The 22,824-nt window shown below is 37.6% G+C and overlaps 1 protein-coding gene across 1 annotated transcript in view; it reads left to right on the forward strand.

Annotated features, from left to right (window-relative positions):
* The window catches only part of SEL1L3 (SEL1L family member 3), a 37,863-nt gene that overhangs the window by 12,636 nt on the left and 2,403 nt on the right, over positions 1-22,824 (forward strand). Inside the window, exons 6-23 of the mRNA XM_080590848.1 lie at positions 715-770; positions 1,660-1,792; positions 2,455-2,587; positions 3,334-3,480; positions 3,858-4,063; positions 5,761-5,940; positions 7,092-7,211; positions 7,825-7,965; positions 9,086-9,148; positions 11,231-11,407; positions 12,994-13,121; positions 13,786-13,869; positions 16,924-17,014; positions 17,125-17,209; positions 19,269-19,378; positions 20,654-20,781; positions 22,411-22,513; positions 22,608-22,680. Of these exons, the coding sequence (XP_080446974.1) occupies positions 715-770; positions 1,660-1,792; positions 2,455-2,587; positions 3,334-3,480; positions 3,858-4,063; positions 5,761-5,940; positions 7,092-7,211; positions 7,825-7,965; positions 9,086-9,148; positions 11,231-11,407; positions 12,994-13,121; positions 13,786-13,869; positions 16,924-17,014; positions 17,125-17,209; positions 19,269-19,378; positions 20,654-20,781; positions 22,411-22,513; positions 22,608-22,680 (2,158 nt within the window). The remainder of the gene's footprint in view (positions 1-714; positions 771-1,659; positions 1,793-2,454; positions 2,588-3,333; positions 3,481-3,857; positions 4,064-5,760; positions 5,941-7,091; positions 7,212-7,824; positions 7,966-9,085; positions 9,149-11,230; positions 11,408-12,993; positions 13,122-13,785; positions 13,870-16,923; positions 17,015-17,124; positions 17,210-19,268; positions 19,379-20,653; positions 20,782-22,410; positions 22,514-22,607; positions 22,681-22,824) is intronic.

Genomic DNA, 22,824 nt, shown 5'->3' on the forward strand with positions numbered 1-22,824 from the left:
TCACTTCCATTGATGAGATATGCTTAGACCAATGTGATCTTATAAAAAAATATATATATAAATTAGGGAAGGCTGTGAGATTGAGGCATCAAGAAATTAAGTCAGATTTTAAGAGCACTGAAAGATGTGGATGAATCCATAAGGATAGCTAGGCACTTGATAAAATTTTGCAAGGTTGTTTTGTGAGTCCTTAGACAATTTTTTAAAATAGCAATGTCTATGAAAACCTCATCTTGTCATCCTTTTCAGTCATCCTAGAAATTCTGGCACTGAAAGTCTCCTGTGGGAGTTGAACCCAGACTTTTTTTTTTTAATCATGGCCTGTTACATTAACTTTTTGGCCATTCTTTACCTGTAGGCTACAGCTACTTGAGATGATCAAATTTCTCTTCATTACATAAAAGGAAAACAACCTTTCACAGTTTGGAAGAGTAAAAGCTTCAGCAAAGTATAAACGTCTTATAACTGAACACAGGGATGAAATAGCTGATGTAGGCAACATCTGTGCTATTTTTGTTTCTCATCATTGGTCAGCACAGACAACTGTCCATGTTTCCACTAAGCATTCAAGACATAAATCAGCTATGTGACACCATCCTCTTTAGCACGGAGGAGATCCAACATGCTGCAGCTGTAATCTTGTAAACTGAGTTAAAGTGACTTAATAATGTGTAATATTTAGTCTACTACAATTAATACTTTGTGTTCTTTTAGATAGAAGTAAGCAGTGTTGGGAAGAATTTGAAAAGACAACATCATCAGTCTTTTATGTAAGCAACATTTTCTGTTTTGCTGAGTGTGTGTGTGTATGTTCAGGTATGGAAAATGGTAGGATGACAACACAAGTCTGTAACTGAGATTCCAGATTTTCAAAATTTCTGTTTTTTTTTTTACTGTCTACACTCTCAAAATGAGCTTGTTTTACTGTGCTGACACTGAGAATGATCTGATCTGAATAATTTGGTTAATGCCATGAACTCATGCTGCACGGTCTAGTACTGGAGTCTGATTCCAGAATCACAGATCCTCCCACTAAAAACTGATTAGGAAGATCAGTGGTATTGGGATCACTCTTCAAATGAAGTCTTGGCCTTAGTGAAGTCAAAGGGAGTTTTGCTATTGCATGAAGCAGCTAGGATTTCACCAGTGTATCTGCTTTGCTTAGGTAGATAGCAAGATTTTTAGTATGGAAACCGTATAAAAATAAATTGCATTGAAGGCTTCGTAGTTGGGCTTCCTCTATTGTGGTTTACAAACCAGAGACTGTAAATTTGTAGATGGTAACTCTAGGAGACAACTTAAATTTTGATAGGCCAGTTTTAGAGAAGTGCAGGGGAGGGATGGAATTGAAATCTTTGAGGTTATTTAATGATGCATAAAACTGCAGAAGAGTCCTATGGGTCAGCAAAATAAAACATTCTGCTGCTTTACTATTTTTGTAGACAAGGTGTTTGTTAAATCTACTGCAGAAATCATCATAGTAAATGACAAAAGTGGATTTTTAGAGTCGATTTCTTTAGATGGAAAAAGAAAAAGATACTGGTAATAAATTTAAGGCTGTTGGTTACTGAAATTCTAAGTTAAATTTCTTTTTTGTTTTCTTTCTTTCTTTCATAATACCTCTTGATAGCCAGCTTATTTCTCTTTCATGTTTTCAAGTTTTAGGGAAGATTTCTACTACGATGACACTGCTGGATATTTTGTTCTTGGAGGCAGTGGATATGTCAATGGTATTGAAGCATTCTTTGGACCCGTGAAATACTATCGGCTCAATGTGTTGGACACAGAACAGGTAAACAGCAGCATTACCTGAGAATGTTTAAATATTAGCAGCCAGCCAGCGGTACTTCACCAAGGGAAATTTCTTTGGGATCATAAGAGCGTTCTAGGCAGACAAACACAGGACTTTTTTTTTTTTAAACTGAAGCTCTTACTAAATGATTAACTTGCTATGACGCATAAGAGAACTTGGGAATATATAACCAATATACAACAATCCGTTCATGTTCAAGTCTAGGAATGTTAGTTACCACTTCAAATGTTAAAAGATAAGACTTCTAAAACCAAGTATGTAAAGCAATGTTCCCAAATCTGTATTTAAATAAGGACTTACTGTAAGTATTGCTCAGTTTTCCAGAGTTTTCAGTGATACAGTATTGAACACATTTGATTAATTTAAGATTTTGTTAAAGCTGGTGGTAAGCACACAGGCTTCATCTTTTTTTTTTTTTTAAAGTTCATCTGTTGAGTTACGCTGGCTATTTGAAGCCATAGTCTTTTGTGACCAGCATCAGGTTGCTTGGCACGTTAACATGATGTGCCAGATAAGCTGACAGTAGTAAACAATCACTTTCCTTTTGTTGTTATTTCCTAGAACACTTCTTTCTCACAAAGTGTAGACAACAAACGACAGATGCTGTACATGACATTTATTCATCATTTGCCTTTTTCTAGATTTCTAACCCTCTTTATGACAAAGAAACAGCGGAACAGATTGAACGCTACTATGAGAGATGTATGGACATTCAAGAAGTAGTTTATGAGTACAAACGTATTGTAAGGCAAGGCCAGCTAGCACAAAGAGATTGTAAGTATCCATGAGAAATGAATTTAAAGCTGTCATCTTTGGAGACCTGTTTTCTTTCCTTTTACCACATTCTGGCTAATGATCATCAAAAGTAAATTTAAATTTGGTCATATGAATAAAAAGAAAAGGGCAATTTTAAGAGTTTAATCTTGTTACTGGTAGCTAAAACTGGTTTTGTTCCTGCAGAAGCTTTTGTACAGTGGAATCCAAACTTAAATCATGTTTGTCATTTTTCTTCTCGAATAAGACAGGTACGCAAAGGGACAAAGAAATGTTTCCAAGTTTAAATGGAAGCTATTCAATTACCTGTCTTCTGTTTCATTACCAAATTACTCTAAAATCACTTGGTATTTTAAGCCCTTTCCCAAAAATGCATGCATTTTTGCTACAGCGTCTCTTCCACAGTCAGCTAATATAAAGCAATTGACAGGCTTATACCAAAGCACTTTAATCAAAGAAGAGTATCATAGTCTAAATGTGTGCTGAACTCGAACTTGTGTTTCCAATTAGAATTTGATTACGTGCGTTGTGGCAATATTATGGAAGAGAATAGAATAAATCTTATGTATTTTTAAGCAGCTTATGCTGTCTGTATCAGTTTTCAATACTGCTTTGTGCTACAGAAGTGTCCATCTTGTCCATGAATTTTTAATGTACCCTTGAAACATCTTTGTTCTACTGGAGGCTTGTTTACAGAACAGCCAAGTCAGCTTTCATGTCTTACTTGAATATTCTGTTTTCTCAAGGTTACTCTGAAAACTATTACTTAGAGCAGCTTCGCAAATATGGAGAAAAGTCCAGATGTGATGCCTTCATGTGGGGAAAAGAATTCAGGGAAAAGTACCACACCTTGTTCAAACTGTTGCAAGAGATGGATTTCAGTGCTCCAGATGGTAATCATATTTCATGTTATTGTTCTGAAATAACTTCACAGTATATGTCATTTAAGTTGGTGTGCTTTGACTTCAGTTCATGTTTCATGGATTTTTGTTTTCACATCATCTGACTTAGTAAAGGCTTCTATATTGCACTGCAAACGAAGGATGGCTTATTATGTAGAAGGAAGTAGAGAGAGGTTTTCAGGGGTTAGTTACTTTGATTTTGGATTTTTATTCACCCTTCCTATTCAACAATACCTAGGAATTTGGTTGTCTGTATTGAGAATACCTTTCAGCAGGAGAAACAGTAGAATCTGATTCAGTTGTATCGAATCAGAGGGGAAATCCATTCCTGATTTTAACTTCGTCCCATGTTGTGTTTTTCTTGTTAGAAGATGAAAGTGATACAATTCTAGAAGTTGGCCAGAGGATATTTGAGAAGGTTGCAAAGGATTTATCCAGTGCTGATGGCCTAAGCAATATGGGCTCCTCTGTCCCTTTCTTGGTGGATTCCAGTTGCTGTGGATACCATAAGGCTTCTTATTTCCTTGCAGTTATATTTGAAACAGGGCTCGGTGTGCCTGTGGATCGTACAAAGGTAGTATATTTAATACTTTTCATTATGTGAAATTGATTACTTTTAAAGGCAAGTTAAAACTGGGATAGATTTAGGATCGGTAGAAATAAAAAAAATGTGAAATGGCCTCCAGATCCCTTTTCAGGCTGCAGCTGAAATCATTCTCTAATACTGTCACTCCTAAATAACCCAATGTCACTGAAGTCTTAATGAAGTCCTTATAGCAGGGAAATGAATGATTTAATAAGACCTAAAAGTGGTGGCAAGGTGAATGGCATGGAATGTGCTTCTCTTCCCAGTTGCTGAGGAAGTAGGATGAGGGAGTAACATTCAAGTCACCCGTAGCCCTTTGTAGATGGGTATGAAAAAAATCTACCTTCAGGCAAATCTCCTGAAGTGTAAAGGTTGCATAGCAGAGTCAGAAAAGAAGTCCCATGGTACTGTGTACAAAAATGTGGCACCGAGTATATGATCAAATTATTAAAGGTAACCACAGTAGGAAGGTTTAGGTAGTTAATGTTTCTGTGGTAGAGACCTGGTAAATGCAATCCGAAATCTTAGCAGTTAAATCTTTGGTTTTAAGAAGTTATGTTCAGTAGTTAAAAAAATACGGCAACTTCTGAAACCACCTAGATTGCTTGTAGGTGTCTAAAATTGGGTAGAGTGGGGAAATAATTTAATATTTTTGGGAACAAAAAAAAACTGACCATGCTTCAGCTGAGCAACTGCACAATAGGTGAACTCCAGACTTCTTAGGCAGGTTACAAATAGCTGAAATGTTTCTGGAGTCCATTGCGAGGTCAAATGAAGAGCGTATTCCTCACTGGAAGAGGGCTGTACTGAAAATGCCAAAAGATATTTAACGATGATATAATAGTGTAATATAAAATGCTTGTAAAGAATAACAGATCTGCCTCACGTAGTTACAGGACACTAATCAAAAGAAATCCTGAGAGACCAAGTTGACTTCAGTTTCACAAACCCAAGAAACCTTAGACAGGAATTGTTTTTTATACCATAATTATGAAGTGTACCTAGTACTAATTATGAAGACTAACGAATTTCTTTATTGGATCTGCTTCATATAGTGTAGGAAATAATTTAATACCCAGTGCAGATGGGGCACCGCTGTTTTTATTGCAGCGCAGGTGAAAAATTGTAATACTGTTGAAAATGATGTTGGCAAATGTGCGGTACCTAGACTATTTCTAGCACCAAATAATGTGTAGCTAGAGGGAGCTTTGTGCTAAAATCTTGTAAGCCACAAGTCCCAACCTCCTCGTCCTGTCAGATCCTTAGGGTAAAGTTTTTACATGGTGTTTGTTAGCCTCCATCTGTTTCCACCGAATTCTGTGCTAAAACTCTAGTTGATGTCAGTAACAGTAGAGATAGGTCACTGATGAGTATAAAAAGTATCAGAATATAATTAACGCTATATTAAAGTGGCATTAAAAATCACCGCACACTTAGTGGTTGCAGTGTAAAGGCGATATTTTAAAAGTAATTAGAGAGTATAACTTTTCTTTCAAAGCTTTCTTTGCATATAAAGGACATTTCAGCTACTTTGGGATCATGCTTGATTCTGTTACTGTGTTTATGTTATATAGCTAGTATATCAGCTACCATTATGAACTTTCTGTTCCCTGTAAATCACAAAAATGCTAAATGTGTGAGATGTGCAGTGAATTCACTCATGTTTTTCTGTTGATTTTTGCCAGGGACTGCTGTATAGTTTGGTTGGTGCTCAGGGGAATGAAAGACTTGCTGTGATGAATCTTGGCTATAAACATTACCAAGGCATTAATAACTATCCAATTGATTTGGAGCTGTCGTATGCTTATTACAGTAATATTGCAATAAAGACATCCTTGGATCAACACACTATAAAAGGGGAACAGGTAAAAGAATTCTAAGTGTATCTGGATTTATTTTGTGTGCAAATGACTTTTCATATGTTAATATTAATTATGTGAACAGAATATTCTAATCTTCATTTACAAGCGTTAACACATCTGATTGTTATAAAATCCCCCAAATTATGTGTATCATTACTTCATTTCATAGGAGGGGGAAAAACAAATCAAAGTTAGTCTAAAATCCCCAGAATTGTCCATGTGCGTATCTTTCGAAAAAGTGTAAGTCTTACTCCTGGGCATTAATACCTCACTCAGAGTTTTAATCATTAATATTACTGGCCATCATTATTAAACATCTGGTCTGCTGTTTCAGTAGCCGAACATCATGAAGTTCAAGGAAGACATGAATTATCCTCTCAGTACTTCTACCTTTTCTATAATCAAATCTAAAAGATTTGGCTGTTAAATATCTATCGGAGGAGGTAAAGTTACAGCAAAATGACCTCAGAAGTAGTAGCTGAGCAGCAGATAGCACAGCTTTATCTGTAAAGACTACTCAAGGTAGGCCAGTACTAGAATTCTGAAAGAATGATTATTGGTTATTGTACAAACAATAGAGAGATTTTGATTGCTGAAGAACAAGCAGAGAACCACCTAGGTACAAACACTGTATTGTAGGTCTTCATTAAGCTGTCTGCCAGCCGTTTTTTGTTTTGAGAGAAATTTGTATACAAACTAAAAAGCCTAAAAAACAAACAAGAAAAAGCCTGAAAATCCTATTCCTTTTATTTTAAGTTTAGTCAACAAAAGCACTTTGTACATTTAAATGCACTGAGTGTGTTTAAAACTAAGATTTTCTTTTGCTGTTTTATTTTATATATAAAAAAACATGTTTTTATTAGTTTTTATTTTATTAGTTTTTTTTATTTTATTGGTTTTTATTTATTTTTATTAGTTTTTATTTATATTTCTGCATGCTTTTCCAGTGTACAGTGAACTTATGGTTTTGTACTATAACTGGATGTAAGGGTGTCCCTTAATGTTCTGGCCAGCAAAGGGTGGTGAAAATTTTAAAACCCAAAACTGACCACTGAATTTTTAAGGATAAATAGGAAACAGACAACTTTTTTGTTTGACGGCAGATGTATGAAATCCTTTGTAATATTTTTTTATTCTGTTCACCTACTCTTCAGGCGTTTGTTGAAACTATAAGGCTGATGGATGATGAACTGCTAAAAGCTCAAACAAAAGAAAATGGTGATGTCTTTATGTGGTTAAAACATGAAGCAACAAGAGGAAATGCAGCTGCACAGGTATAAAGTAATACTTTTCCCCCTTCTTGGTTTTATACACACGTTATGTATGTACATTTGTAGACTATATATGAAAGATGCAGAGAAGAGTGAAGCAGACTTTTTCTCTATAAACCCAGAATTACTTATTATTTATAAGCTTGAACTATATCCCTTGTTTTTGTCTGATAATGTCTAGTGACTATGTAAACAGCTATAACAGCAAAGCGAAGTAAAAGGGAAGAGTTACCGAGACCTAGCAAACTCCGTGTCTGATCATTTTCCCTGGATTTGTATTTGACGTGGTACATTCAGGTCAGCAGCAGTGTTGTAATACTGAATCATTTGCATACATTTACTACTGCCTTTGTCATATACCTCTGCACTTAAATCAAGCCAGGCTTTCGTGGTCTATAAAAGGCAACCCTGCTGGAGGTTTGTTATCAGTACATTCCATCATTGGGAAACCCAATGATTATTCCTGATAACTAGTTGCTTCCAAACTATCAAGGACATGTAACTAGTTTCTTCACACGTTTAAAGTCCATTTAAGCCTGCAAAAGTTGGTTCCACTGGAAATTCCGATCTCAGTGCTAATATTTATGGTGTTGGTGTTTACCTTGTTTTCTTTTAGCAACGATTGGCTCAGATGCTATTTTGGGGCCAGCAAGGAGTGGCAAAAAATCCTGAAGCAGCAATAGAATGGTATGCAAAGGGTGCAACGGAAACAGAAGATCCAGTGTTAATATATGATTATGCCATTGTGCTGTTTAAGGTAAGTCATGTTTCTTGTTTTCACTTCAAAAATCATTCCTTAGAAACATTCATGTTTCTGAGTTATCCACAATGATACGTTGTCAGAGTGTGTACAGGTGATTTTGGATTTACTCTGAAAACCAGTCAATAGTTCTTGAGCTGGTGTTGATTTTTACCAGGTATGTCCAAAAAATATTAAAAAGAACAAGTGAAAATGAGTTTAGTCAGTTTGCTCCTAGACAGATTCAGGATCAAAACACCACCTAAATTGTAGACCCTAATTATTCGTAACGGCTTGTCAGCTCAAAATATCTGAACAGGTAGCAGGCAAAAGCCTGAATGTAGAGTTGTAGGTAGAAGTTACGTCCTTCCTTGTAATGTCTTAGAATGCCCTTTATTAGATCTCTAAGTGGGGATTTCATTTGAGTAGGAGTTAATTGTCTCCTGATGCAGGTTTTTTTTTCTGTACTAGAAGCAATAGACAACAGGCGCTAAACTCGGGTCTAACCCCAGCTGAGTCAAGTAAGCGATATCAGCTAAACCGAGTTGTCCGTAAGACAGTCTACAGTATGAAAAATTAGAGATTCTAGTAAATATCTGCTAGATGGTCATCTAATTCCTTTGACATTGGAGGGCTGTTGTCTACAAAATGCTTGCTTAAGTTTTGTTTGTGTTAATTTTGAGCATCCATAGTCTATTTGACCTGTGTCTGGAATTTATTTATATGGACATCATCAGCATAACATCTGTGTATTTCCTCTGGAGGCACTCTGACATCCTTTTTCAGGCAAGCTGAGAGCTCTTATGCATTACCAAATTGTGAACAATCCATGCACCTATTGATACTATTAATTTTTCCTTAGCTGCTGAAAATTAAATGCGTGTGATATTATTTACCCATAAAAATCACATGGATCATATGGTGAAATAATTTTTCCTAGAATGAATCATTAAGGTTTTGTAAAGCTGTGAATGAAGGATGGGCACAAAGCTGCATTTTAAATTGTAGCTTTTTGAAGCTGAATGACAGCTAGTAAATAATGGTATCAATGTTAAAATGCATTTTGAGTGATGTGAATTTTCGTTAGTCTGTATTCTGTATTTGTAAGCAATGATTATTTCATATATCCATTTCCTAGGGCCAAGGTGTGAAAAAGAACACAAAGCTCGCATTAGAATTGATGAAGAAAGCAGCAGCCAAGGTAAAATGCAATATTTTGTCATAAAACTACTATGCCAGGTGCTAATACTAATGATCTCTGCTTTATATGAAATACATATTATCATAATTCTGTGTAAATAATAGTTGGTTTTCCAGTTGCTTTCACCATGAGTGGTGAAAGACTTATTTTTCCTAACTGAGAGACTAGAACACTTAAAATCAGCCAAACTTATGTATGAAAAAGAATTTTCTCTCCTTACGTCTTTTTGAACTTGATGATGGTTAAGTGACTTACAGAGTGAGTAGTTTATCCGAGAGTATGTTTTTGTCTCGTGTTCCAAAGCGTTTTGTTTTAGACCATGCTAAAAATGTTTTTTCATGAAAGCGCCCACCAAGCTTGAGTTTTTGACGTGCCAGTCTCTCTAGGTGGATGCTGGTGAATGTACAAAGGCCGTACTTGCTCTCTCTGGACATCTCTCCTATGTCAGGGAGAAGATCTGGATGTCCCAAAGCCTTCTAATTTTTCCATGGCTGGGGAAAACATTGACAGGCACCACAGAGAGGAGGAGCCTCACTCCTTTTGTTGATCTAGTGCTGTCAGATTACCCAGGCCACAATCTGTTTCTTACCTTGCTTTGTATAAATAAATAAATTAAAAAAAAAAAAAGCAGTACCTAGGTCTTGGTTACCTTCCTTGCACCAAAAAAACAGAACTAGTTAAATTTCTGATGATGTCCGTGGGACTTCATTATAGACCACCACCAGAAAAGAAACTACTGTGTCTGTCATCTCTTTGAAACACAAGACTACGTATTCTTTTGACAGTTAGGGAAAGACTTTAATAAACAGAATAACTTTCATGATATGACAAATGTCCCTTAACTCGGGATCTGAGGAGCAAATTTCTGGGAACAGCCTAGAGACAACAATTTCCTTACTTTTGCTAGGCTCAGATACTTAAGTTTTTATTCTCCCATGTACATTTTCTATAGAAAAAGAACACCATAATTATTGAAAAGTTGAACTGCTTTTGGATTTTAATGACTAAGCAAGCAACACTGTTCCAATTTGAAAGGAAAAGAAATCCTTTTCCAGAGGGCCTTTGTAAATGCCAGTAGTGTACAGCTCTTACTACAGAGATCACAGAAAGAGACTGCAGTGTAGAAGCTTTTGGCAGACAGTAGCAAGCAAATAGCTTGGATTTGTGCACTGAGATTTTTTTAGGTAGCTTTTACCTTATGACACTGTTTCTGGCAGGGTTCCTATTAAACATCCATTCTCAACTAAGAGAAAATAGCGTGTCCAAACCTATCTATTGGTGCTGAGTAATTTGAACTGCTGGCAAACTTACAGCCACCATATGATCCGTGACATGAGTTTATACAAGGAGACAGTGACTCACTGCAGCCAAAATAAAAACTGTGTCCCAGGAAGATTTTCTCCTTACAATCCATACTTACTGAGTTAAAGATGCAACTTAGTACGTTGCACTCTATTAAGAAGATCTGTGTGGGGGTAGTCAAATAAAATACATACCTGTGTTTTGAAAACATTGTAAAATTCTGTGTTCATTGCTTCCTGTTTATTATTACAGAAATGTTCGAGTTTAGAAGTGTGGGGTTTTTTTGATTGCTAATCCTGTCTGGAATTGCAATTATCTCCCTGGTTTTTCTTATCACCTTCCCTTATTTCCACTGCAGATGCACACAAGAATACTTCTCTCATTTAGGCTTTGCAGAGGAAGTCAGTGAAAAATGTTCACAGTTTGTTCTTGTCACCAAGTACAGGTCTCAATGCAGACATGGCTGAGCCTGTAGAATAAGAAGTCACAGGAACTGGGTTCCAGGGCGGAATCATTCCTTAATGAACTGTGGGAGGCACTGAGGGAGTGACTTTATAATCCCTTGCAGTCAACATGAGGCCATAAGGAAAAAAAGTGGGGAAAAAAAGGCAAATCTTTATATATCTCCATCCCAATTGGAATTTTGATTGGATGCATGTGCCAGGTGTCCAGATAGGCAAGCTCATGAGAACACCCAAAATTGGGCAGCAGGTTGGAATTGCAATGTGACCCAAAGCAGAGTTGATGCATGACCTGAGACTGCTCTTTTTCTTCCCTAAGGGGTTGCCACAAGCAGTAAATGGATTGGGATGGTATTACCACAATTTTAAAAGAGACTACAGAAAAGCAGCCAAACAGTGGTTAATTGCTGAAGAGCTGGGGAATCCAGATGCATCTTACAACCTTGGTGTCCTTTATTTAGATGGGATTTACCCTGGAGTACCCAGTAGAAACCAAGTGAGTAAATATTTTATAGTCTTATTTTACATTAGGGCCCAATTTTCAAATTTTGGCTTCGTTCTTGAGATTGCTGTGTTTATTCTGAGTCATTTTTGGTGCTTTTTGTCACAGAGAAGAGTGTTAGTGGGGAATTCAGTCAGATTGCTTAGAGAAAGAGAGAGAGTGACGTTACTCAAATTTCTCAGCTGTGCTTCTGTGTGTGTGTTTGTGCTCCTTAAGCTTAGAAGCAAAGCAGTTGCAGGTTTAGCTCCTACTTTTTGCCACCCTGGGTCAAGCAGACTAGTTTCTCAGCACTGATGACTTCCCTGGTACTTTAGGGGGAAGGATGTTTTCCACAATAGACAAAAGCAGCAAAACCTTGTCCCTGAACTTGTAAACAGCTATGCTGTATTCACATTGCTTCTGCAAACTTCGGCACTGCATTAAAAGACTTTCAAGCCAGACTCACAAATGTAGCTGTTCAATATAATCATGGTAGATGGCACTGTTCTGACACTGTGCCTTTCTGTGATATAGCCCGTTTAATTTTGTGTGTGTCAATAAGAAACATGTATTTTCCCTAACAAGAAGGGTTTTCTTTGATTATATTTCCATTAATTAACTTTGCCGAAAATGCTGTGTGTAGGTAGTTCTCAACCAACAGCACAAGCATGGTGAGGCAGGCTGTGAGAAATGCAAGCAGACCTTGTGCTCGGAGCTAAACGAAGTGTTCAGCACGGCCTGTGGGTTCTGAGATCTGGATGTACTCCAGACAGTGAACATTTCTGCTGCCAGCAGCAGTGCTCACCAACATGTGCTTTTGACAAACATGTTTTCCTTCCCTGGGGACTGGAATACACTGTTCAGAGTGGACTGGTTGTAAGAGTTACCCCTAAAAGTGCCCAGGTTTCTTTATTGATCAAACCTATGGGAAGGAAGAAGTACTTTGTTATGGCAGTGATGGATACTCTGAAGTCTTTGATCACTCACAGAAAACAGATACAGATAGTTAAAAAGTTCCTGAAATAAATTATTTCGGGCTGTATGTTGCTTTGGTTTATATTATAGGTTGCTTTTTGTAAGGATAAGATGCGGAGAGTCCCACAGCCCTCCTGCTTTTGTGGCTCTGTCCCTGCCTGCTCAGGCTGAGTTATCTTTTATAAAAGTTTCAGAGACTTGAGAAGTGTGGTTGTGCACAGCAAGGTGTACTGAGCATTGCTATTGCTCTGCAGCCTTCACTTAGGTCTCGCCATTGTAAAAGTCCCAGTCTGTGTCTGTTCTCCAGGGTCCCTTATTAATTTCTCTACTAATACCTAATTTTAGTTCTGTAAAGCTTGTATAATACCAGGTGTCAGATGTATGTTTAGATACTTTTCTATTTATGGTTCAGAATTTCATTTTTTTTAAATCTTTTTCGGGCCTAAACTCTTAAAAAGTTGAAGAGAGGAATTCATTTCACTTATCTACACTAAAAGCAGTTAAAAGTGGTTGGTCTGTGTTAGCCAACTGCTGCTTTTAATTTATTAATAAAATGAGACTTGGGAAACAAAACTCAATAAGCATTAATAATGTGGAGTTGCTAGTTGTGTCTTGTTTCTTTGCAGACAGTAGCTGCACACTATTTCTATAAAGCTGCTCAAGGAGGACATATAGAAGGGACTTTACGATGTTCTCTGTACTACATCACAGGAAATATGGAAGACTTCCCTAGAGATCCCGAAAAAGCTGTAATGTAAGGAATTAAATCATTTGTTAAAGGAGAATATGTTTCTGGTGGGATTATTTTGATTATTGATGATTTTTAAGTCTGTAGTCAAAATATCCTTTACTTCATGGTACTTACCTCCCTGAGAAAAAAATTCTTCTGCAGTATAGTTTGATCCCCATGAGTATGTGTATTATTTAAATGACCAGTAGATTGTGAGAGATGCTGAGTATTTCTGGTGGACTTCTAGATGCACAAGTACGTAGGCTCTCCGAGTTGTTCCAAGGGAAATAAAAAGAAAAAAAAAACACCTAGTGTGTAACAAAACAGCGCATATTTCCTTGGTGAGACATGAACAACTTTCAATGTGGTATAAAGAGACCGATGAGAAATTATAGCACTTACATCACTAAGGTTTTTTGGTTTTGTTTTCAAAATACTAAATAATTTTGCCAAGAAAAAGCACAGGACATCTCCGGTATGTTCATGGAGATGAATGGGTAAACATGTTCTCATTCAGTCAACACCTGCATGACTGATGCAGCAATTACTGTGAAATCCCACAGTTTATTTTATGAAATAAGTCAGAAGGTGATCCCATATCCTTCGTGTCCTTCACGTCAGTGTGAGTTGGGATAACATTACTGCAGCACAGCTGTTCATATTTCTTTGTTTGTTCTTTTCTCTACAGATGGGCAAAACATATTGCAGAGAAGAACGGTTACTTAGGTCATGTCATCAGAAAAGCACTCAATGCTTATCTGGAACTTTCATGGTATGTTTGTTCTGTTCTCTTCAAGTTCATGTTCCACTTTTTATTACTTGATAGCATGATAAAACAATTAACATTGGGCCATCACCTCAAAAAAAAAAATACAAGTAGCAGCACCACTGAAATCAGTGTCAGAACTCCTATTGACATAAAGGGAAGCAGGAGTTTACCTGAAGTCTAATTCAACCATTTCGACAGGATCAAGTGAAAAAAAGAGACTTCGTGGAGTAAAATAGTGTTGCATCTAATTAGAGCCCACAAACTCACATTACAAGTGGCTGTATATAAATTAGTGGAGCAAACAACAGAGGACCCTTGTAGTCCATATGCAGATTGTGAAGGAAGGTATTGATCATCCCAAGGAGCATAGTTAAAAAAATTAAGACAAACTAAACCGATGTGTAAATAAAATTCTCCTGTTAGTTAAGCTCACTGTGTTCTTGAAGATTTTGCCAGTCTCATTTTTAAAGGTAACAGTGTTCTCAAGGGATATCTAGAAATAGGTAGGTTCTTCAAATCGTAGTATAGTGTGGGGTTTCTGCACTAGACTGTGCAGGAAACAGCAGAGCCAGTCATTTTTTTGTCTTCTGCTATCTGTGCTTTTCATCTGGTAGTACTCTTGTATGTAATGGGCACTGGATTAGCCAGAGGAATGCCTTTCACTTCTTTTTTCACTCTGTCTCTAAAAACCACACATTGTTTTCTCTCTTCTATATAATTTCTAGGTTTGCATAGTAGACTCTGGTTTATTAGAAAATTTCCTTTCCCATGTGCCTGACCAGGTACCTCTGGCAAGGCCCACACCATTTTGAAATTCAGGAGAATTTCTGAAAGTACATTATTGAGCAAGTGCATGCTGCCTCAGGACGATGCAGGCAATAGTTGCTTTTGCACTGGGGCCTTTCTGGACTTGATAAGAAACAGTCCGAGGGAAAACCCAAACGATGAAACCGTAATGTTTTACTTCACATTTTATTTTTCGTATGTCTTTTTAGCTAGCAAACTAGGGAACATAAGCCTCGAGGCAGTGAGAAGTATCAATGCAGCGCGAGGAGTAGTGAAGCATAATGATGAGATGAGACATGCCTTCTCGCTGTTCATCAAGTTAGCCATAGTCTCTAGTAGTAGGCAAGGCATTTTACAAGTGAATTCACCATGGGCTCAGCTCTCCCAGTGACTTGTAGGCATAAGCACCAGATACTGTTCGTGCAGGCACCAGACTGTAGAAACTGTCACGCGATTAAGACAACAGCCTTTTTAGCCATGCAGGGTGCCCCTGTTAGCACTTAATTAACGCTTTGGACCTAGAAGATACACAAGAAACAGTGGACTGTTTCGAAGTAACCCGTTCCTGGCAGTTTTTTTATAGTTGGTCCATCACAGGCATTTCTCCTGAGAGCTGACCTCACTTTTCAGCACTGAAAAATTCTCAGTTACCATTTCTGTACAGGTTCTGGTGTACAACCTGTGACTCTACCCAGCTCACCCTGAATACAGTCCCAAGAAAGTCATACGCACTAGACAGGGCATTCAGATCCCAAAAGGTAGGTCATTAAGGTCTCAAAAGGTCTGGTGTCAGCAGGTAGGAGGAAGAATCTTTTAGATACCCACTTTAGGTGCCAGAGACTGGAAGTGTATGGGGCAGTCACTTAAAAACAGTGGTCTGCTAGTCATATCTCTTTTATTTAAGAGTGTGTTCATGTTGAAATCTTTGCCTCTGAATATTTGTTCATGTATCTTGCACAGTTGTGCATTGTTACACTGCCAAGCAGACCAAATAATACCTGTTCCTCAGTTACTGTTGTTAGCTGCTGCATGTCAAACACACCTATAAGAGTTGAGGTTTGATCTTCGGAGACTGATTCAGAGATCTTAAATGTTTCTTTTCTGAATTGTCCTTTGAGATGTAAGGATCAGAAGAACTAATTGCCCAGCTTAGGTATCCTGGATTCCTTCTTTGGTGCCAGGCCTCCGTTATCCCAGATGGTTTTGCAGGACAAGTACTAAAGAAGAATCTTGCTAATCTTGCAAAAGCAGTTTCGAAACAGGAGGTTACACCTGCTTATTCTTTAGGGGCAACTGCTTTCACAGTTTTGTTTAAAGTTTCTTCACTTAAGCACCTACTCCTGAAGTCAAATGTTATGTAACCATGTTTGCTTCCAGTTACGCGAATGAACCCTGAAACTTGCCATAGTTTTAGCTTTATGCCATGGAGAAAGTCATTGGAAGCATGACCCTTCAGTAGGAAGTCTAATAGGAAAAAGGTGCACAACATAGTACGTAAAGTAGCAGGAAAAAGGCTTTTTATTTTGTAACTTTTTTTTTCTGAAAGCATAGTCTTCACACTATTGAGCAGAATGAGGGACAGAGAACACGAAAGAGATGCTGTCCTCTGGAATCATGGGCAGTGCTGCACTGCAACACTGAAATGCTGTGTTGCAAATGCAACATTATCTTTTATTACTTCCTTTACAGTAAATGAAATGCCTAGAGTGCATAGAGGGACTGAGACTATTCTCTTACATGTTCAAGTATGAGAGAGAATTCTTCTTCCAAAGAGCCAGTAGTCTATAAAGACAGAACAACAAAGTCACATAAATAAATGGATAAAGGGTAAAGCGTACCAAAGATATACTCAGATGAATTTTTGACAGATATGAATACAAGTATGTTAATAATAGATTTTTTTTTTTAAGTGCAGAGGGAAAGAATCTTTTAAGAATGTATTTTCCCAAAACATTCAAAAAGTTAATTGGGTTTAATGTCAGTACAGCTTTATCATCAATCTTGCACCTCAAAACAGTAAACGCACACTGGAGCCAGTCTAGGTTCGATGCAAGAGAGAAAACAAAATTCTTGAGATCCAGCAATGCTTGTTACGCCAAGTGCTGACAGTAGATGTAGCTGTTGCATGAGTTCACCAGCCTCTTGGTTTTAAGCCTCATACCCAATTTTGCTCCTAGGTGATTTTATCAATTTGGTTATTAATTTTAACTGTAACTGAAACACTCGTGACTTTTGTTAGGTTTTTCACTAATCTATTTTATCAAACGTTAGGCATGAAGCTCTGCTGCATTATGTTCTAGCAGCTGAAACTGGGATTGAAGTGTCACAGTCAAATTTAGCACACCTCTGTGAAGAAAGGCCAGTAAGTAAATGTATTCACATCTCATTACTCTAAAAGGAACACCCATTAATAATAACATTATCCTAATATCTCCTGTGTGTTATAAATGGATTAATTCATTTTCTTTCCAGGACCTAGCAAGGAAATACCTAGCAACTGATTGTGTTTGGAGATACTACAATTTCTCTGCGTCTCAAATCAATGCACCCTCATTTGGTACGTATAAGGAATTCTTCCTGAATTTTTATTTTATTTCAAAAACTACATCTGTTGCAACTTTTGTGTGATGAAGCGAGTTAAGGGAAGAGTAATCCATACTTACAGACTTCCTTTTCAGTGTTTTGATAGGAATATTAGAAAATAAGTGTTTTAAGTGTTGTGTTTCAGCACACCTTTTCTGAGAATTTCCATTTTATGGGGTAACATCAGAAAAAAAGGGAAAAAAGCTAAGCTTAGAGCAGGCCAGACCTTTAAGAGCCTGAGCAATTGACTCAACATTTAAAAAAAAAAAAAAAAAAAGCAGTAGACTTTAAGAGCTCACGCTGTTTAGTTTATCAAAGAGAAAATCCAAAAGCAAATACGCTTCCATATCGTAATTGAGTCATGAGAAACAAATGAAGGCTAAAGGATTCTTTATCTAATTTATTATGAGTTTTCTATTAGGGTACAGAGTTTATCAACATAGGTACAGATTACCGTGGGGGAACTGAAGGATTCTCTGTCTGTAAAACAAGAGTTATGCCTTTCTGGAAGGGAAGGTTTATTCACATGTAAGTTCCTCTGGTCTTAAATTTTAATACATCAGTGATTTTATTCAGTAAGTCATTTTGATGCCTTGTAAAGAGTTTTTAAGTACTTCCACATGTTCATCTGATTGTCTCACAAGACAGTTTAAGTGTTTTGTAATAAGCATATGAAAAAGTGCAGTCTAAAAATAATTCAAGCTATTAATTTAAATATGTAGCAGCATTGGAAATAAATACCACATTGACAGAGTCTAAAGCCACGGGAGCCACAGGACCCTGTTAGCTTTTGTGAGGAGTCTGTTGATACCTTAGCAAGGTGCAGTTTTGACCTTATAGATAGGTGAAATCTTACATTTAGAAGCTTCTGAAGTTCATGGGGTGAGACACTGATTCCATTGAAGGAAAAGAGAGAAGACTTGTTGACTTCATCAAAGGAAGGATTTTATTACTCTTTTCACATGAGTAACATAAGGAGGGAGTTTTATTTCAGGCCCCTTTCTGCAGTAGCAGAGGATTGAATCCCCAGTGTAGGGCTTGGGGCTGAGGGAGTCTAACCCTGGCAGCAGAGATTCCCAGAGCTACAGTATTGGTGCAGCGCAGGATAACTTAAAGGCCAGTGCTTATTCCTGGAGTGTTCGTAGAACCAGGCTGGAACGACGTGGCTGATATGGTCAAGGGGAGCTCTCCTCGTTATGATTCCCTGCAGTGTTCGTGACCTACCACTCTGCGTCTGTGCCAGGCACTCCGTGTAGTCTTTCTGCCTTTGCTGTTGGGACTGACTTGCTTCCTGGAAGACCTCTGCTATAATCCCGCCTGTTTTTACAGTAGACTTCTAGATAACTGCAATAGACACACAAAGCAAGGTTCAGAAGTACTTCAAACCATTATGGCACAGCTTAGCATGGAAATTTATAAATTCTTTAGCATAGGTTAGTGCAGTGAGCCAACGCTCTAGTCCTTTGCAGCATTTCAACATGAGAGAAAACATGAGAGAAATATATTTGTAAAGTATTTGCTGGGCATTGCTTCCTTCTAGACCAGGAAAACTCTACCCTTACAGTTGTCCTGGGTGGGATTTGATTTGAAACTAATGACATTATCAGCAGCAAACCTCTGTAACTTTTGGGGTGTATTCAGCTACCAAAGAGACATGTACATGACAAGCTCTTGAGCAGCATGTTTTAAGACTTACCAAGTTAGTAAGGCTAACCTGAATAATAAGGCTACAGGTTGCCCGAAGACAGAGTCAGCAAGTGAAGAGGGAATACGGTGTGAAGTCTCTAAGTCTGTTTTTGTAAAAGTAGCAAAATCATTCACTGTATTAATTTATTAAAGAGCAACCATGAGAAATTTCATCCAGAATAAATGTTTTCAGTAGTTAGTCAGATGTGAAGCAGTCATAGAGACAATCAGAGAGAAAGATACACAGCTTTAAATAGAAATATTACTAAATTCTCCGTCACATTTCTGATTATTTGATTCTCTCTCTACAAATGCTTTAAATGACGTGCTACTGGTTTCTTCCACAGCTTATTTGAAGATGGGAGATTTCTACTACTATGGCTACCAGAACCAGTCTAAAGACCTTGAGCTGTCAGTGCGGATGTATGCACAAGCTGCATTAGAGGGAGATTCGCAGGTAGGTCTGCAGTTGTAATGTGTTAATAAAACACCAGAGTTTAGAACAATCTGAAGATTAACCTGAGAGTATTTATTCTGCTTGGCTACATCTGTGCACTGAAGAGACTTCCTAGAATAAGTTAAAATTATTTCAAGGTACCTAGTGAGTCAGAAGGTAGACCTAGAATAGAAAGACGGTCCTAGGGTTAAGGTGTCTTGAAAGCTTAAAGTGAAGAGCCTAACTCAGTGCTACCATACCTCGATGGATTTGATTCTGTTGTGACCTTCGTATTTTTTGTTACTGCAAGGGGAGGTGTTAATAGACTGCCTGAGTTTTCTTCTAATTCTATCCATTGCTATTTTAGGAAATAAACTAGAAGAGCAGTCCATTTTCATGGACATGCCGAGTGTATCCTAGAGTGAATTTTGTTCACTCCACCAACAAAAGCTCCCAACTTAAAATGTTTTATAGTGAAAAGATATATCACGTTACATTACCAAAGACATGCAGCATTTCAATGCCCTGTTCTGCCTTCACATACTTCTGAAATATCCTAGATGCAATCTTCTGTTCTCCCTGTACCTCTGACAGTGTCTCCAGATAGTATCTTGTATGTGAATTTATCAGAGGTAGTATAGATGGGATATACTTTGAGGATATTAGGACAAAACATGGCTGATAAACTAGCAAAAGAAAGATGATAAACATGAACAGTTATTTTAAAGTATGCAAGCCAAACTGATGGGAAACCCTGCCATACGTCTCCTCTGTGTTCATCTTCATGGCTCTGAAGAGACATGTTGATGCCTAGGACTAGCCCAAGTAGGCAGAAGTGTAAGATTAAGGATTTAAATTTCTTGGAGCAAGTTTCTGCTCTCAGTTGCACTGTTCTGATTTCTGTTGATCTAGGTGGAGGGGAATTAAATGGTAACAGAACAGGAAATTATTCCTGCTTTCAGTTTACATTTCTGTAGTAGATAAAACATTACGGTTTGATTTTGTGGCTGTATGTAAAGAGGAAGTAAAAATGAGAAAGCTCAGATCTTTTTTCAAACAGTTTCTCAGAAAACTGTCACAACAGATGAATGCTAATTCTTTTGGCAGTTTCTGGATTTAGCAGGCTATATGATTAGGAGGAAAGGCTCTCAAAATTATTCAGTGAAGATCACATTACACTAAATTAATTTATAGAAGACGGTTATAATAATTTAGATACTTGATGCTTATATTAGACCTTAAATACACATATGAAAAAACAATGATTAAAACATGTATATGCTTTTCTATTATTAGGGTTTCTTTAATTTGGCCCTTCTCATAGAAGAGGGTAACTCCATACCTTCCTACATTCTGGATCACTTGGAAATTGATCAGGCATTGCATTCTGGTAATACTTCACTTCTTCAGGAACTTTATTATAGGTGAGTCTTTTTTTTACCTTAATCAACATCTTCTGTTTTTCCATGAGTAGCATTTACTTTTGAGAACAGCATCTCCTGTAATGATTAACTTTGTTCTCTGGTATGATTTAAGGCAGGTTAAGGTCAACATGCTTGAAATGCTTTAACTGCCTAAATATGCTGTTATGAGAGACTTGATTGTGTGTGGTTACCTGAAACAGCAGGGACTGGATTTAATGATCCAGGAGGCCTTTTCCAATTCTGTGTATTTAAATTCGTAAGTTAGGCACTGACAATTTGTATACTGTCCAAACCAATTTTTAAGGATAAATATAGCATAATTCAATATGGAATGTAAAAGCATGTAACTGGGATAATAGCAGTCCTTCCTATTGTTTCTGCAAAGATGTTCCAGTGTGTCTGTGCCGCAGGGCATCCTGGCACCGATGTGGCACAGAATATTAGATGTGAGAATGTTACAGATCTGCTGTCTGAACTGCTGTGCAAGTACTGTGCGTGCAGAAATCAGCTGCAGAACTCTGGTTCTGTTTACCTAAGAGCTCTCTCTACCAAAGAGAACTTAGGTTTCCCTTCCCTAGATGAAGTAACGTGTTAGAAAAGCACAGTGGGAATGGAAAGTTTACAGAATATTTGGTGGATTTGTGGAACTGCCTTTCAGATTTTTAAGGAAGGAGGACCTAATGGTTAATATGTATCTGTGAACAAGGAATAAGTGGTGTTTCTTCTGTTTTGCCACAGAGTTGTGACCCAAAAGAGTGGAGATGATACCAACATTAAGGCCTCACTTGTTGATTCATCAGAAATCCACCAAAATTGTTATTCACTGCAGCTAGTCTGAACTTGCTCCCTAAATTACCTCCAATCCACATAAAATTACCACTTAGCTAAGTAGGGCTTCCTGGGATTGTAAGTTTGAACCTGAATTTTGCCTTCACTGAACCCAGCCGGTCTGCAGTGAGAATAAATCCAGAGTGGACAGCGCCACAGTAATTTCCCATCATCCAACACCATGCAACCCTGCTTAGCTTGGTTAAAAAAAATATATATCTTTTCAAGCTTATGGTAGCTGTGATTTAGCCATTTAAACTACCCAAGTTGGTGAAGTCCTACCTCATGGAAAGCAACTCAGCTCACCCTGCAACAGACACCTAGCAGCTAGTCAGCTAAAGCACGCCGAGTGCTGAGCGCGTTATATAATACTCCATTGTTTCTGAAGGGGTTTTTGGCACCAATCTTCTGCATAGACAACTGAATTTTGTAGGCCTAATCTTGATACAAGTGCTACTTTTGTGGATTCAAGTTGACTCATACGAGTCAGAGCAAAGTATCTCGGATATGAGGTTGTATTGTGATTGCTTGACAAGGGTAGCCTGGCTTCTAGCCAGGGTCTCCTAAGGTAGCTAGTTATCGACTCATCGGAAAACAAAAATATGCTCCTAGGGTAAAGTATTCTGTGCTTAATGAGGTTAATCTGATATTTCTCTGAGTTTTTACTACCTGTGATACAGTGATAATAGTATCTGCTTGTTTTTCTGTGCTATTACAAACACACTGGAGATTCCCAGATGACAGGTGCCACAAAATAGCAAAGTAGGACTAATTAGTTGTTTTAATCTTCTTTGGTTGTAGGTGCTGGAATCATAGTAACCAAGAATCAATTAGTCCATGCTCACTAGCATTGCTTTATTTTTACATGAGAGTTCTCTGGAACAATATTTTACAGTCTACTCTGGTATGTATTGTTCTTTTGGCACATGTGCCAAAATCCATTTGCAGCACTACTGCAGCTTTGCACACATCTAACATTTTTAAACTTCCTGCCACAGATATACTTCATGGGAACCTTTCTTTTATCGATTCTGATTGCATTTGCAGTGCACTATTTTCAGACTCTATCTGGTAAGTATTTCTCATAGTAAAACTGAAGAAATGGTATTGAATGGTAATGAAGCAATGTTGTATTCTTTCCAGTAAGAACTTTAAAAAAAAGGAATTCTAGATTAGGTAGAGCTCCCTATGGAGAGCAAGGTCTTTGTCATATGA

This window comes from Anser brachyrhynchus, assembly GCF_964034855.1.
Source record: "Anser brachyrhynchus genome assembly, chromosome: 4".
NCBI classification, from domain to species: domain Eukaryota; kingdom Metazoa; phylum Chordata; class Aves; order Anseriformes; family Anatidae; genus Anser; species Anser brachyrhynchus.